At 39.5% G+C, this 16135-nt stretch overlaps 1 protein-coding gene across 1 annotated transcript in view; it reads left to right on the forward strand.

Annotated features, from left to right (window-relative positions):
• The window catches only part of SPINK5 (serine peptidase inhibitor Kazal type 5), a 35514-nt gene extending 23963 nt beyond the window's left edge, over positions 1-11551 (forward strand). Inside the window, exons 11-15 of the mRNA XM_060765570.2 lie at positions 6700-6824; positions 9024-9087; positions 9614-9735; positions 9900-9948; positions 11296-11551. Of these exons, the coding sequence (XP_060621553.2) occupies positions 6700-6824; positions 9024-9087; positions 9614-9735; positions 9900-9948; positions 11296-11325 (390 nt within the window). The 3' untranslated portion in view covers positions 11326-11551. The remainder of the gene's footprint in view (positions 1-6699; positions 6825-9023; positions 9088-9613; positions 9736-9899; positions 9949-11295) is intronic.
• Positions 11552-16135: the final 4584 nt, after the last annotated feature.

Genomic DNA, 16135 nt, shown 5'->3' on the forward strand with positions numbered 1-16135 from the left:
CAGAGCAGAGAACGAGGCCTAAGATAACTATCCACCACACTTGGCTGTGAAAAACAATCCTTTTTTATTGAAGAAAAATGGTTACAAAATAAAGGAAAAATGCAAGTCAAAAGCCACAGCAAAATCAGCAAACATGAATTTAAATGGACAAAGCAAAACCAAAAGCCTCTCTGAGAAATACTTGAATCTGTTAGCAATCCACTAACCGTACTTGATATCCTAGAAATCTTTCCATACTATGGCCAGGGAACCGGGAGAACTGCCAAGGTCTTCATCAATTCTGAAACGATGCCTGAACTGAGGGAATCAGCCTGGCGTATTGCAATTAAAACTCAAGAATCGGTTCCGTGAACCGCCCTTCTGTCTTGAGGCCAATGTTTTTAATTCTTGAATTCGGGAGGATCGACACAAACTGAGTGTTTTATTTCTGTCTTCCCAGATTTGGCTCCTTCTGTTGTCATTACAGTTAACAGGTGCAGAAGGGAGGGAAAGTTCAAGGTCTCCCTCTGCAACATTCTCATTAACACTGGTACTTTCATTTTCCAAATCTACAGAAGTTCCTTCCTCACTAATTTCAGGAACATTGGCATTTTCCAAACCTACAGCAGATTCTTCCTCACTAATTTCAGGAGCATTGGCATCAAAAGGTACATTTCCACTAGCATCAGTAAATATACTTTCATTAGCATCAGGAGGAACAAACAGAGAATCAGGTTCAAGTTCAAACTCAGGCTGAACCCCAACATCTACCATGAAATAGGGTAGATACATGGCTTAGTAAACTAACATTAAGTTATTTTAAGTCAATGAGGCAAGTCTATATAGAGTCCAGAACAGGGTTCCAAATATGCATTCCACACCATGAAATGTCAAATACAAATAATATTTTGGAAAAAATGGGGCTGAGTTTAGTGCACCATCCTTTCTAGGCTGAAAGTGTGCTTCACATACTCTACTGCTATAGGATATATGTGCCCTCTGAGGTGTTATATTTGACTTCTTTAATTCATTTTACCCTGCTTGTATGATGTTTCCAATACATAGCATGGTGCTTGTATATATTAGTTAACTGTATGCAGAAAAATGACCTACAGCAGGTATCATCACTGTTGTGATAACATTACAAAGCCTGGTTTCAGACTTTGGTGCCATATGTGCACTCTGTCCTTTTTAAAAACTGGCATGTCCGGTTTGGCGGGATCAGACTACAAAATTCCAAGGCACTTTTGGCAGCTTTATGGAGAAGGAATGCCACTATGTGAGGTGATCACTACACCTGACAACATATGCAAATCGACTGAGAATGATTCACACAGATGCTTTGTACACTTACAACAGGCTTGCACCACATGATATTGTACTATGGCTGTATGATTTTTCACCAATGCTTTGTATGGAAATGAACAGTAAAAATACTCCTTTCTGCCCTTGGCCATTTAGATATCCAGAGGTGGAAATAAAGAATGCTAACTGCTGGTTGTTGAATGAAATACTGCCCTCCAGTGCCTGAAACTGAAGCACCTATTTAGCTATCAAATAGATTCATTGTAAGGAAAAACCAGCTCATAACATGGTGCCTGTTGCCAGATATAAGAACGTTGCCTTATATTGATGTAAGCCAGGCCTGCACAACTTGGCAGTAGTAATGGGCCAAAATTAAATTGCAAACCTCTTTGGTTCGTGAGAGGGTAACTTTCTCTCAGAGTAAACAACAAAGCAGAATAGTCTCGTTTTCCCCATTTCTCATCAGCATGATGGCAGGTTGTAGTTCTTTCTGAGGGGAAAGAACAAGTGCCTCAGGAACCCAGAGGTGAAGAAAAAGGAAGAGCAGTATAACAGGGTTTCTCCCTCACAAGCAAATAGTGTGGAATCAGCAGTTTTGCCACCAGAGGAGGAGACAACAGTCAAAGAGAAAGGAAGAGTGACAGAGGCAAGAATGGAGGTCCTTCTTTCCTGACCCTCTAAAACGTCCAATCTAATGTCAAATTTCAACATAACCCAGGATTCCAACTCCCATGAATAGAGGTCCCTTATGCCTTGAAGTTTCATTCCTCCTTCCCACTACACAAAGCTGAGTCCAACAACATCTCCAGGTCACATTTCCACTTGAAACCAGCCCTTCCAGAGTCCTGATTGGATCTATCAATGATGTCCCCTTTTTCACTGGTTGGTTGAGCAACTTTGGTGCATACAGAAAGGAAACATGGACCTATCAATGGTGTCCCCCTTTTCACTGGTTAGTTGAGCAACTTTGGTGTATACAAAAAGGAAGCACTTGGAGGAGGGAATGACAGATTCCCATGGCTACTGCTTTAATGCTGCATGTGACCTCCCACTCTAGGGCTTAGGCTTAGAGCCTCTGAGGACCACACCAAAGTCATATGAGGGCTGCCTCCGACCTCAGGCCTCATGTTGTGTGAGCCTGGTGTAGGTGTACAAAGCATCTGCATGAGTCATTCTCAGTCTGTTTGCATATGTAGTCAGGTGTAGTGATCACTTCATATAGTGACATTTTAAACATTATTTGGCTATCAAGTGGAGGTGGGCAACATGTGGCTTTCCATATTCTGGACTGCAGCACACATCATCTCTACCCAGTGATGTCAGAGGTGAGAGGTAATGGGAGCTACAGCCCAACAACATCTGGGGAGCCATATTTTCCTCATCCCTGAATGGGATAACCATGTGAATCCCTCATTTTGATAAAATGAGTCAAAGAATTCAAAGACCTAGTCATGTTAGGACCTTATCACACGTCTCCCCCCCCCCCCATGCCGTTTTGCAAGCAAGCATAGCAAAACCATAAGTGTGCAGGGCTCTGTCGCCCTGCACACTGCTCCATTGTGGTGACGCTTCCCCCAGCGTTGCTCAACCAAGGCAGAAGGGTGCTGAATCCATTGAAGCCAGCACAACACGGAGGCCTTCTCATGTTGATGAGGAAGCGTCTTAGGACATTTCCACACTGGTTGAGAGCTGGACCTCTGCCGGAAGTTGAGGTACATCATGTGATGGGCTGTGTGCCAATCTGTCCTTCAGTTTGCTGACAAGCATGCTAGAATACTTAAATTGGTCAGTGCAATGAAGTCCTTAATCTGCTTCATCATTATGTGAAGGGATCTTGTAGCACCTTGGAAATTGAGAGAATAAATTTTGGTAGCATAAGCTTTGGTAGATTACTTCATGAGATGCATTTGAGGGTCTATGACAGCTGATCTTACCAATTTTATTTTCTCAGTCCCAAAAGTACTACAAGATCCCTTTGCATATTGACTCAGGAAGGTAAGGATTCTATTTTGAAGAATGAGTAAGATTAGTGATTGAACTGATTCACTTGCCATGAGTCAAGAGTTGTTCTAGAATGGGTTTTTGTACTTCCAGGTACCTGTCCCTAAGCCAACATGTGCAAATATCAGCAGTCCCCAAGTTACAAACATCCAATTTACAAATGATTCTTAGTTAAGAACAGAGTTGAGACAACACGAAGTGAGAGAAATCTACCCCTATGGAGGGAAAATCAGTCCTGAAAGAGTTATCATGGGGAAAAGGTGTCTCAACTGAAGCTTTATTACCAAGCCTTGTTTCCACAACAAGCCAAATTTTTCAAAATCCAATTATCACAAGGACAGAAAGCAAGGTAGAACCTTCTGAGCAGGGATACAGACAGCAAAAGGAATGCCACAGGGGTTTTAACCCTTTCCAATGCTATCCAAGTGGTCTCTCTCTCTCTCTCTCTCTCTCTATATATATATATATATGGCTGGAGCTACACTTAAAATTTACCTGTTCAAATTTACATACAAATTCAACTTAAGAACAAGCCTACAGATGCTATTTTGTCATAATTTAGGAACTGCCTATATAGGCATTTTTACTAATGCAGGAACTGCACTTCAGATCAATGACACATTTATCTATTATGTGTTTATCTAAACCTATATTGTATTGCTTCTGGATGACTGAATTATAATTAATTTGAAAAAGCCACATGACCAGAACAATGAAAAAAATGTCCAGTGTTATATATGAAACTAGAAAGAAGGCAGTCTACATTGTTGTCTACAGAATTACAGTAATTACATATGACTCTTCATATAAATATCATTCTCTACCAGTTTAACCAACTGGCTAATGAACCAGAATGTTAAACCAGTCAAATCAGAAAAGGATTTTGGTGGTGGTTTTAAATATATATTTTGCATAGTGAATGGCCTTTGACCTATTTAGTGTAGCCACTAAATATAAAGAATAATATAGGCATAGCATAGTTACTCAGAAATGCTTCTCTATGATTGTGCCCTCACACTGGAATGCTGTCTCCCAATAGATTTTTCTGTTAGTAGCAGCTAGTAATCTCATGTCAGTTTGAGAGTGAATATTCTCTAATTTTTTCTCTGAATCTTAAAGGGGCTGCTAAAGGTACTGAACCTAAGGTATTTAAAATATTGGTTCAGCAGTCTGGATAGCTCCAGCAGCAACTGGACTAAAGTAGAGAGGAGATTCATCATTTCAGTCATGGCAGCCTGTAGCTCAATGGTTCTCAACCTGTAGGTCCCCAAATGTTTTGGCCTTCAACTCCCAGAAATCCTAACAGCTGTTAAACTGGCTGGGATTTCTGGGAGATGTAGGCCAAAACACCTGGGGACTCAGGTTGAGAACCACTGTTCTAACTGTTATTATGCCTGGACCAACTTCAAAAACATTCCCAATATCAGGCAAGGACTCTGCTTCTTGTTATTTTGTGCCTTCAAGATGTTTCCAATCTATGATAACTCTAAGGATCTAGGAGTTTTCTTGCCAAGATTTATTCAGAAGAAGTTTGCCATTGTCTTCTGATGAAGCTGAGGGAAGGTGATTTGCCCCAGATCACCCAGTGGGTTTCATGGCCAAGTGGGGATTCAACCCTTGGCCTCCCATAGTTGTAGATCAATGTTCAAACCACTACCCCATGCTGACTCCTTGAGTTAATGAGTCAGACATTTTTAGTGGTGAAATGCTGCTACAATCAATTCTTGTTGCTGGATGTTTTTATTGGCTATTGTTCTTTTATTGTATGTTTGTTGACTGTTTAAATGTAACCTTTTAGTGTTGTTAAAAAAATTTCCTTGAGAAGATTAGAAGAAGTAAATGAATAAAAGAATTCCTATTCCATTTCTGTATTGCTTGTACCATGTATCACTCAGACTCCCCGGGGGTGAGGTGGGGGGTTAGAAAATCATAGTGAAAATGATCAAAGTGGTGAACAGAAATGGCCAAGTGGGATACTGAGTAAGTCCCTGTATCTGTGGGGTCAGTACTCATGGTTTCCCCCTACATGTATCTGACAAAATATGCCTTCTCTAGGAATTTTACAGATGATTCTATTGTATGCTTCCATCAGAAGTTACAGTACAGTCGTGTTGGGAGATCTAGTGAAATCTTAGAGAAAATACCTCTCCAGGAATTTTCAACATCTTCCAGGGAGACTCTATGATAACCTCTGGTGAAAGCCATTCATTTCAGTATAGTTTGCTGTTTTCTATGTTTATGTTGGTTTTTTACAGCAAGTTTGGGAATGTATCTCCTGCAAATGTGGAGGCCAAACTTTATAAGCTGTGAACTGATAAGATAGGTGGTTTTTGCGTGAATTCAAATCCTAAACACTTAATTAGGTCCCACTGAATACTAAGTTCCATCATATCTGTGTGACCTACAGTGTGTGGATTTTGCGATTCAGTTGCCTCAGGAATAAGGCTCGCTGAGTTTGTGGGTCTGATTCTCTAATTGATTTATTACTTGTTTGCCAACAAGTGTCCTCAGCTTGAGCTACAATTACAGTATACTACAAGAAAACAAGCAATAGCAACTATTGGTGTTATGTGCTTTTAAGTTGTTTCTAAGAAATTGTGACCTATGGGGGTTTCTTGGCAAAAAAAAAAATATTCAGAGGAGGTTTGCCATGGTCTTTATCTGAGGCATAAGAACGGTGACTTGCCTAAGGTTACACAGTGAGTCTCTATGGTCACTTGGGGATTTAAACTTCCAGAGTGATAGCTCAGACCACTATACCATGCTGGCTTCCTTTGTTGTAATCCTTGTAGATTTAAAGCAAAAGGGGGGAATTAACATAAAGCAACACCAGAATTATGGAAATATTTGGATAGCACATCTAACAGGCCTTATTTCCTGTATTCATCTGAAAGAATTTGGAATGTGATCTACATCTTAAATGAAGCCAAAAATTCAAAACAAAAAAAAGCCATCTAGGGATAGCCACCAATCTGACAAGCAGGGTGTTTGTTGGCAGATCTCAAAAAATGAGGAAGGAAACAAGGTAGAGGTTGCAATTTATCAGAGACTGCAACCTTGTTTCACAATAAGTTTTTGGATTAGCCAATTTATTAGTTAATGTGTGGATATTTATTAGGGACACATGGCATTAGGTTGACATGGTAGATTTACCTAAATTGGGATGTACTCAACCACTACCAGGAAACGGACCTCAGTGTATTTGCTTAGGTTCTTGCTCTTAAACCTTCCCCTTCTTCAGATCAATAATAAATAAAAATGAATTTGAACTTTCTCAATGTTCATTTTCAGTTGAAGCCATTAGCAAGAATTGAGGCCATTAGCAAGAATCAATCTCTTTCCAGTTATATTTAGTTTCTGTCTTTTCAATCAGGTAAAAAAAATATATCTTTACTCTTGTTTTTCTCATTTCAGTTGGATTGCAGTAAACTTCTGGCTACTCAAATGAATAGGACTTCCTGTAGTGCCATTTGGGCTCCTGTTTGTGGCAATGATGGAAAAACCTACAGCAATAAATGTTTCCTGTGTCTGGAGATTGGGTGAGTATAAATGATAGCCTTTGGTCTGACCTGACATATGATGGCCTTCACTGTGGAATACTAATTATGTATACATCATTGCAGACTAGCCAACATCTTGATTTGCTATGATAAACACAGAGGTCAGAAGGAACCTAATTAAATAGGTGACATAATAATCCAGCATAATATTGTTGCATTTATGAGTTCCACCCCTTCCTCTAGGAACTCCAGGCACGTCGAATAACAGCCCAAGCAAGGATTCCTTTACAAGAAGGACAATTCCTGATAACTGTAGGGTGTCTTGAAAGGCATGCATTAAAATGTTGTGAGGCAAAACCATGACAGTCAGAATTGCAATGCCTTGCCCTGTCGTTTGATCAAGAATGTATTCTCAGTAAATGTTTACGTACTTTAAGAAGCTCCTGTCAAGTGCATTAATTCTACAGTGTAAAACACAAGTCTACATCCTCAGATGCATCTGAGGAAGTAAACTAAATGTGTATCTACAATGTAGAACTGATACATTTTGAAACCACTTTAATTGGAATCATGGGGAATATGGTTTTAAAAGTATAGGCAGTGTCCAAAATCCACAGACAGCGATACCTTTATTGGGCCAACCAAAAATGCATTGCATACATCATGCACGTTTTTGAAGTTCCACTGGATTTTTCATCAAACAAAGGTGTTAAAATCATTCAGGAGTAAAATAAATGATGATGTTGTAATCACAGACATTTTGTCAAGGTATTGTTGTTATTTTCACTTAAGATGGTACAGAGTGATATCAATGAAAGCAAAGATTACTCCCCTCTTTGTTCACATAGGTACTGTGAGACAAAGGACTCATCACACTACAGCAGTAGTTCTCAATCTGTGCTCCTGCAGGTGTTTTGGACTTCAGCTCTCAGAAATCCCAGCCAGCTTACCAGCTGTTAGGAATTATGGGAGCTGAAGTCCAAAATACCTGGAGGAGCACAGATTGAGAAAGTCTGCACTAGAGCATGGATCCACTTTAATCTTGTTGCTGCTTCTTGCAAAATTCTGGGGTTTGTAGTTTAGGGAGGGGGGCTTTAAAATGCTCAGCTAAAGAACTCCTGGACCTGACTAAACTACAAATCCCACAATTCTGCAGGATACAGCAACCAGATTTAGAATGGATCCATGTTCTAGCATAGTGCTTCTCAACCTGTGAGTCCCCAGGTGTTTTGGTCTACAGCTCCCAGAAATCCCAGACAGTTTACCAGCTGTTAGGATTTCTGGGAGTTGAAGGCCAAAACATCTGGGGACCCACAGGTTGAGAACCACTGCTCTAGTACAATGAGGCAGAAAGAGGTATAAAATCTAGGCAGTAACATTTCAACTCCATTAGCAACAAAAAAGTAATTTCCCTTAAGATTCAGGATGTTTCTGTCGTGGATGAGGCTACCCACCTCCTTCTTAGGCAGAGAACACTGAAGTTATTAAGAAGCTACTGTACTGCTGCATCTGGGAAAAAAAAACATATTAGTTGTTGCTTAGGTAATGCCCAGTAATGTGTCAAGGGGTCCTTTCCTGTCAAAGAGAAAATTTGCAAGTATTCTTTACTTTACTGCACCTCTGTACTTCAACTTTAGTATGACCAATCTGTATCTAGTGCATGTTTTCTCACACCTGATACGTAGTCATTATTCTGTTATTTCTCAATAGCATTTCCTCATTTGAATGAGTCTTTGCTGTCTGGAGTAATAAAACCACAGGGCAGAAGGAGAAATGTCTCCAAGTGCCCAGTGCATGGCTGTTTTTGTTTTGGAAAAAAGCCTAATGCATTTTCACCTATCATGGTATAGTGATTTGAGTGTTGGACTATGACTGGAAACAAGGATTTAAATTGCTATTTAGCTATGAAAGCCCATAAGGTGACTTTGGCAAACAGCACTTTCAGGCCTATTAAAACTCAGTGATAGGTGTGCCTTAGCATCACAAGAAGTCAGAAGCAACTTCAAGGTACACAAAAACAATAGAATTTAATGACCTCCAGAGGCACATAAAAAGGAAAACAAATTAAATTATTATAGGCTGAAATGTGCTGGGATTTTCTAAAATAAAAAAATGCAATGGCCATCCACTGAGCACGTGAAGACATATTTCCTTTTCTGTGTGGATTCCATTGAATGTTTTCTGCTATTTTCCTGTTCTGCAATAAGGAAATGCCATTCAATATTCTACTCTTTGTAGGAAATCTGGAGATATCCTTTCACTAAAGCATGAAGGTGAATGTCCTGAAGTTGTTCATGGAATGGTGAGACTGTCTTTCATTTATAGCACCAGGGGTCTGGTTAAAATTATCCTGGAAAGTGGGCATAGGTTCTCAATGAGTTTGGAGTTTCATCTAATGAATTAGCTCTTCTTTCACTTATAAAGCACAGGGATAATTCAGTGGAAGACAGATGGAAAGCAAAAATATCATGATTTATTAATATATAATTGCAATACAACTGATCGTTACATAAATATCATCTACAAAAGTGCCATCCCCTGAATTCCTCTATATGGAAAGCCATTGAGTAAGAATCAAAGAATAGCATGTATGCATGGCACCAATGGATCATATCATTGGATGTTCATTTTCTAGTGGTGGTCTACACTTTCTTGATTCAACTTTGTGATTAGTTTGCAGGTTAAGGATATCTAATTGAAATTATATTTCAAAGATTAGTCATAGTCAGACTCTCACAAATCATACGTGTAATGCAGGACGAGAGACAGAAAAGCACAGCAGTATTACCCAAGTGTCCATGCCGGTAATTGAGCAACTGTCCCATTAGGTTGATTGCAGCAGGTATCCACAAACAAGAGGAAAGCTCCTTTGCAAGAGTACTACCCACGAGGTTTGCGGCACGGATGGTGAAACACACAGCAATGAGTGCATGCTTTGTAACAGAATCCTGTGAGTACACCTTTAAGATATTTGATCTCCACTCTCCTTGTCCAGCATTCCAGTCACTAGGCCATGCTGACTCTCCTATAAAACGAGCATGATAGCCTTCCCAACACAGATAATATTAGAACTGTATATTTGTTTTGCTCTATTTTCTCTCTTTCTTTTTATAGGAAAACAAAATCTCAAATTGGCATAAAGAATATAGGACCATGTCAAAAGGTTTGTTCTGCTCTGATATTACTGATTTATTACAATACTCACTACTTCATCACACTAGAGAATGAATCCACTTTAAATCTGGTTGCTGCCTCTTGCAGAATTCTGGGGTTTGTGGTTTAGGGAGGAGCCTTTAACAGCCTCACTAAACTACAAACCCCAGAATTCTTTAGGAGGCGGAAACCAGATTTAAAGTGGATTCATTGTCTAGTGTAATGAGCTATTCAGTCTACAATATATTACAATATTCACTCTAAGGGTGGAACTATTAGCTCATCACCTGCATGTTATCAAAGCCACAATCACTGAGATAATGGGAATATACAGTGAATGTCAGAAGGCAATAACAGGAGATGATTGATAGTGAGAAGGGACAGCTTAATTTGAATTAAGTCTACTATAGCACAACGACTGAATAATGAATCATGACGTACATTATTCATATCTTACTGATACAGTCAACTTATTCGGTAGTCATAGGTGAAGAATGGGCAACTGCTTGGGGGGTCAGGTAATAATTTTTCCACATACCTCCCTCATGCACAACAAGCTTAAATATCTCAGTTTTCTGCAGCTCTTCTCAAAACAGTCTGTAAATTTCTGTTGCAATTTTGAGAGGAACTGGAGAGGACAATGAGGTTTTGTTTTTTTTGTTTGTTTGTTGTTGTTTTTTTTTTTGTCGTGTCAGGAGCAACCGCTCCTGTTGTGAGAGAATTGGCCGTCTGCAAGGACGTTGCCCAGGGGACGCCTGGATGATTTTTGATGTTTTATCATCCTTGTGGGAGGCTTCTCTCATGTCCCCGCATGAGGAGCTGGAGCTAATAGAGGGAGCTCATCCGCCTCTCCCCGGATTTGAACCTGCGACCTGTCGGTCTTCAGTCCTGCCGGGCCAGTGCTTTAACCCACTGTGCCACCGGGGGCTCCGACAATGAGGTATTTGGGTGTAACATAGGATTCTAGGGTGTGTGCATGGGTAGTGTCTGGATATTTTCACATGTTTTCATGTATTTGGTGCCTTTCTGTGTTATTTGTAGGCAAAATTGCCAAAAAAGTGCATCATTTCTTTAAAAAAGATTGTTTTCAAGGTTTTAGGAAACTAGTAGAGAGCTTCAGGGATGGCTTAACAGCCAAGATCAAACAGGATCTGGTATTCCAGGCGGTATTTGTATGAAAATAGAAATAATCACATATTATTATTATTATTAGTAGTAGTAGTAGTAGTAGTATAATTGTTTTATACTCTACATTTATCTTATAGCGGTATAATAACATTAGCCTGTTTTATTGTGATCTTTAGAAAGATGTTGTTGATTTTACATTCTGGTTCTAAATTATTTTTTCTTTCTCCAGATGGAGGAGCTGTTAATTCAGAATCAATGAAACTGCTGAATCTTTGAAGCGTTAGAGAGCTTCTCTTCATCCTACATTTATGGCACAAGTTTATTGTCTATAAAACCTGAGCAACAGGCCTGTATTGGACAGTGTGGAAGTGGGAAATAACCCAAGAAAATACATTTACTCTTTTAGTCATCTCCTTAGTACATTCTGACTACTTCCAGAACACCTTATCACATCCATAAATCACAATAAAAGTAAACCAATGAAAGGATTCCTATTGTTTGTTTTTGTTCATGTTTAAATATCAGAAGATTTTGTTTAAAATAGGTTTACTTCCTTTGTTTATCAGTAGGTTTATGAAAGTTAATTGAGAAGTCTTCTGATATTTGAATAGACACATTTCTTGAACTTATTCCAGTTTGCAACAAATGAACACATTTCATAACAGTATCATTCTGTACAAGGAAAATTGTATTACAAATATGTTATACAGCAGCTATATCTGATTTTTTTGTGTCAGGAGCGACTTGAGAAACTGCAAGTCGCTTCTGGTGTGAGAGAATTAGCCGTCTGCAAGAATGTTGTCCAAGAGACGCCTGGATGTTTTGATGTTTTACCACCCTTCTGGGAGGCTTCTCATGCAGGATTCACACCAACAGGATCACTTTTCTAGGGACCTACACACTACATTGCGCAAAAAGGGCCCTGCCAATCCTGAAAGTAAACAGGTCTTGGTAGTAGGTGACTCCCTCCTTAGAGGAACGGAAGCTGTCATTTCCAGACCGGATGGGATGGCTTGAGAAATATGCTGCCTACCGGGGACAAAAATACACCATATCACTCAGAGGCTCACTAGGCTCCTCAAGCCCCATCACCGTCCTCCCCTCATGTTGATTCATGTAGGAACCAATGATACTGCTAGGCATACTTTTCAAAAGATCACAAATGATTTTGGAGCTCTAGGAACAAAGCTAAAGCAATGTAATGTACAGGTGGTCTTTTCATCCCACATTTTGGACTTTAGGAGAGCTGATTTCCAAAAAATGAAGGAAACGCTGAGCAGCATTCCGTGGACACAGATACTAAAAGACAAGGAAGTTACGGATGGATGGGAGTTTCTCAAGAGTAAAATACTCAAGGCGCAGTTGCAAACCGTGCCAACAAAAAGAAATAATAGGACAAGTGTAAAGAAGCCAGAATGGATGTCCAAAGAACTTCTAACTGTGCTGAGACACAAAAGAGACATGCACAAGAAGTGGAAAAAGGGAGAAATCACCAAAGAAGAATTCAAACAAATAGCCATCACCTGTAGGGAAAAGGTCCGCAAGGCTAAAGCACAAAATGAACTCAGGCTTGCCAGGGACATTAAAAACAATAAAAAGGGATTCTATTCTTATGTCAGTAGAAAAAGGAAAAACAAGGAAGTGATAGGGCCTCTTCGAGGAGAAGATGAGGCAATGCTGACAGGGGATAGGGAAAAGGCAGAACTACTTAATACCTTCTTTGCCTCGGTCTTCTCACAAAAAGAAAGTCATCTTCAACCTCAGCAAGACGGAGTGGATGAGGGATTTGAGGACATCCAACTCCAAATTGGGAAACAAGTCGTACAGGAATACCTGGCCGCTCTAAATGAGTTCAAGTCCCCAGGGCCAGATCAACTACACCCAAGAGTATTGAAGGAACTAGCGGAAGTCATTTCGGAACCATTGGCAACCATCTTTGAGAGTTCTTGGAGAACAGGAGAAGTTCCAGCAGATTGGAGGGCCAATGTGGTCCCAATCTCCAAGAAGGGAAAAAAGGATGACCCAAACAACTACCGTCCAGTCAGCCTCACGTCAATACCAGGCAAGATTCTGGAAAAGATTGTTAAGGAAGTGGTCTGCAAATACTTAGAAACAAATGCCGTCATTGCTAATAGTCAACATGGATTTATCAAAAACAAGTCTTGTCAGACTACTCTGATCTCTTTTTTTGATAGAGTTACAAGCTGGATAGATGCGGGGAATGCCATGGATGTAGCGTACCTGGATTTCAGTAAGGCCTTTGACAAGGTCCCCCATGACCTTCTGGCAAGGAAACTAGTCCAATGTAGGCTAGGCAAAACTACGGTGAGGTGGATCTGTAATTGGTTAAATGGATCTGTAATTGGTTAAACCCAGAGGGTGCTCACCAATCCTTCCTCTTCATCCTGGAAAGAAGTGATGAGCGGAGTGCCGCAGGGTTCCGTCCTGGGCCCGGTCCTGTTCAACATCTTTATTAATGACTTAGATGAAGGGTTAGAAGGCAGGATCATCAAGTTTGCAGATGACACCAAAATGGGAGGGATAGCCAATAGTCCAGAGGACAGGAGCAGGATTCAAAACGATCTTGACAGATTAGAGAGATGGGCCAAAATTAACAAAATGAAGTTCAACAGTGACAAATGCAAGATACTCCACTTTGGCAGGAAAAACGAGGCTCCTTCTTTGGAAACTTTTAAACAAAGGCTGGATGGCCATTTGTCAGGGGTGATTTGAATGCAATATTCCTGCTTCTTGGCAGGGGGTTGGACTGGATGGCCCATGAGGTCTCTTCCAACTCTATGATTCTATGATTCTATGTCCCTGCATAGGGAGTTGGAGCTGACAGAGGGAGCTCATCCACATTCTCCCCGGATTTGTACCTCTGACCTGTCAGTCTTTAGTCCTGCCAGCACAAGGGTTTAACCCATCGTGCCACTGGGGGCTCCATAGCTATATCTGATTATCAGATTATTTGATATAATACTGATTTTTGTATAATTTTTTGGCTGGATAAGTCATGATCCTCTATACCTTTTCTTTCTGAACCTCTGTCAAAACTGAAAGTTAACTAGCTCACAGGACTCTTGTGAGTAATTCATCACAGATTAGATTAATCATGCATAACTTCTATCAAAATATAACTTATTTATAAAATACTTAAAAGTTTTGGATCATTACCTTTGTAATGTAGTATAAACATATTGTTCTTTTAGAGCTTATAATGTAAATAGACACTGTCAAATACATTTTGCAATCAAGCTATTTTATCATGTATTATATAAACTCTTGAAACAAAGAGGATGATTATAAGAAAAATCTATTGGTAGAAAAGACTATTTGTTTCTGAACTTGGCCACGTTTGTTGGTTATGAAATTTCTTGTGTCATCTGAGGATTTAAATTACATGCTTTATGCTATATCATGCAGCTTATGTTCACTAACTTTTCTTTCCTCCAGCAAGTACCCATTATCCAAAGTGGGTGGGGACAAGTCTTTGTCACATTTACAGAAAGGGAATACCCTGATGAAAATGTGTAATATCCACTAATCATGCATATAATTTCTGATTTAGACTGAGGCAGCTGCTTGGCTGTTGCTGTTATATGCTTCAGGTAATTCTTGACTTCTGATAATCCTAAAGTGAATCTATCATGAGGTTTTCTTGCACCGAGAGTGTGTGGGTTGCTATGGTTGAGCAGGGATACAAACCTTGGTTCCCAGGATCATAGTTCAATGCCCAAATGATTACACCATGCCAGCTCACAACTTGAGTGCAGGAAGGAAAGTGACCCTAAACATGATTCTGTCTATTAAACATGTAGTTTTAGGAAATAAATTGTTTCATTTGCAAGTAATACCAGGCTGGCACTGTGTGCTTTCACCCTTGCTCTACTTTATGTTTTGCTTGGAAAAATCATTCATATTAGGGATGCAGTTTTGGCCATTTCTGGAAAGGTTCACAAAATATGGATAAAAAACAAAAAAGCATCAAGACACAATAAAAATTTACACTCGCACTAAGCAAAAAGTAAAATATTTTTAAGATTACCAGGTGAAATATGGGACAGAGCCATGAACCTTTTAATAGTTGCATTGGAGAGATAATTTCTACAGGCTTTACATATTACAGTAGAGGCTCGCTTATCCAACATGAATGGGCCGGCAGAACATTGGATAAGCGAAAATTTTGGATAATAAGGGGGATTAAAGAAAAGTCTTAAATGTCAAATTATGTTATGATTTTACAAATTAAGCATCACAATATTATTCCGGGTGTACATAGCTTTGTGATAAGCAGTGCGTGCTGAAAAACCTTCTTCTATACAAGCATTAAAATAATAAGAGCTCTGTTCCTTATATCACTTAGCAGCCATAGAGATATTGGCTCACATTTTCCCCCTGATAAAATCATGCAATAGTTGTTGTTACATTGTTGTGACCATGATCCCAGAGGTAGTCCACAAGATAAGGTACAAGGATTCCTACAGGACAATTTTGAAATTGTGATGTGCACTGTGATGCCTAGGAAATGTTACATGGTTCAGTTATGCTGACTCACACTACAACCAGGTTGATAAAGCAATGTAACATCACAAAAGAACATTATGAGCCACCTGTTGGGGGCGCTTTGATTGTGTTTTTTCCTACAAGGCAGAAGGGGTTGGACTGGATAGCTTCTGGAGTTTCTATTATTATTATTATTATTATTATTATTATTATTATTATCTATATATATAAATTTGTTAGGGGCATCCAACGAGGAAACAAAACTCAAAAAACCCCCCAACGAAACTGTACCAAAATTGCCATGCCCATAACACAACCCACAAGGTACAAACATATCTACTCAAAATGAAAAACAACACAACAACACACTCACAAAACGGCAAAACAACAAAACTCAAAAAACCCCAACGAAACTTAACCAAAATTGCCATGCCTATAACACAACCCACAAGGTACAAACATATCTACTCAAAATGAAAAACAACACAACAACACACTCACAAAACGGCAAAACAACAAAACTCAAAAAACCCCAACGAAAATTAACCAAAATTGCCATGCCC

The sequence above is a fragment of the Anolis sagrei genome, chromosome 2 (genome assembly GCF_037176765.1).
Source record: "Anolis sagrei isolate rAnoSag1 chromosome 2, rAnoSag1.mat, whole genome shotgun sequence".
Classification (NCBI taxonomy): Eukaryota; Metazoa; Chordata; class Lepidosauria; order Squamata; family Dactyloidae; genus Anolis; species Anolis sagrei.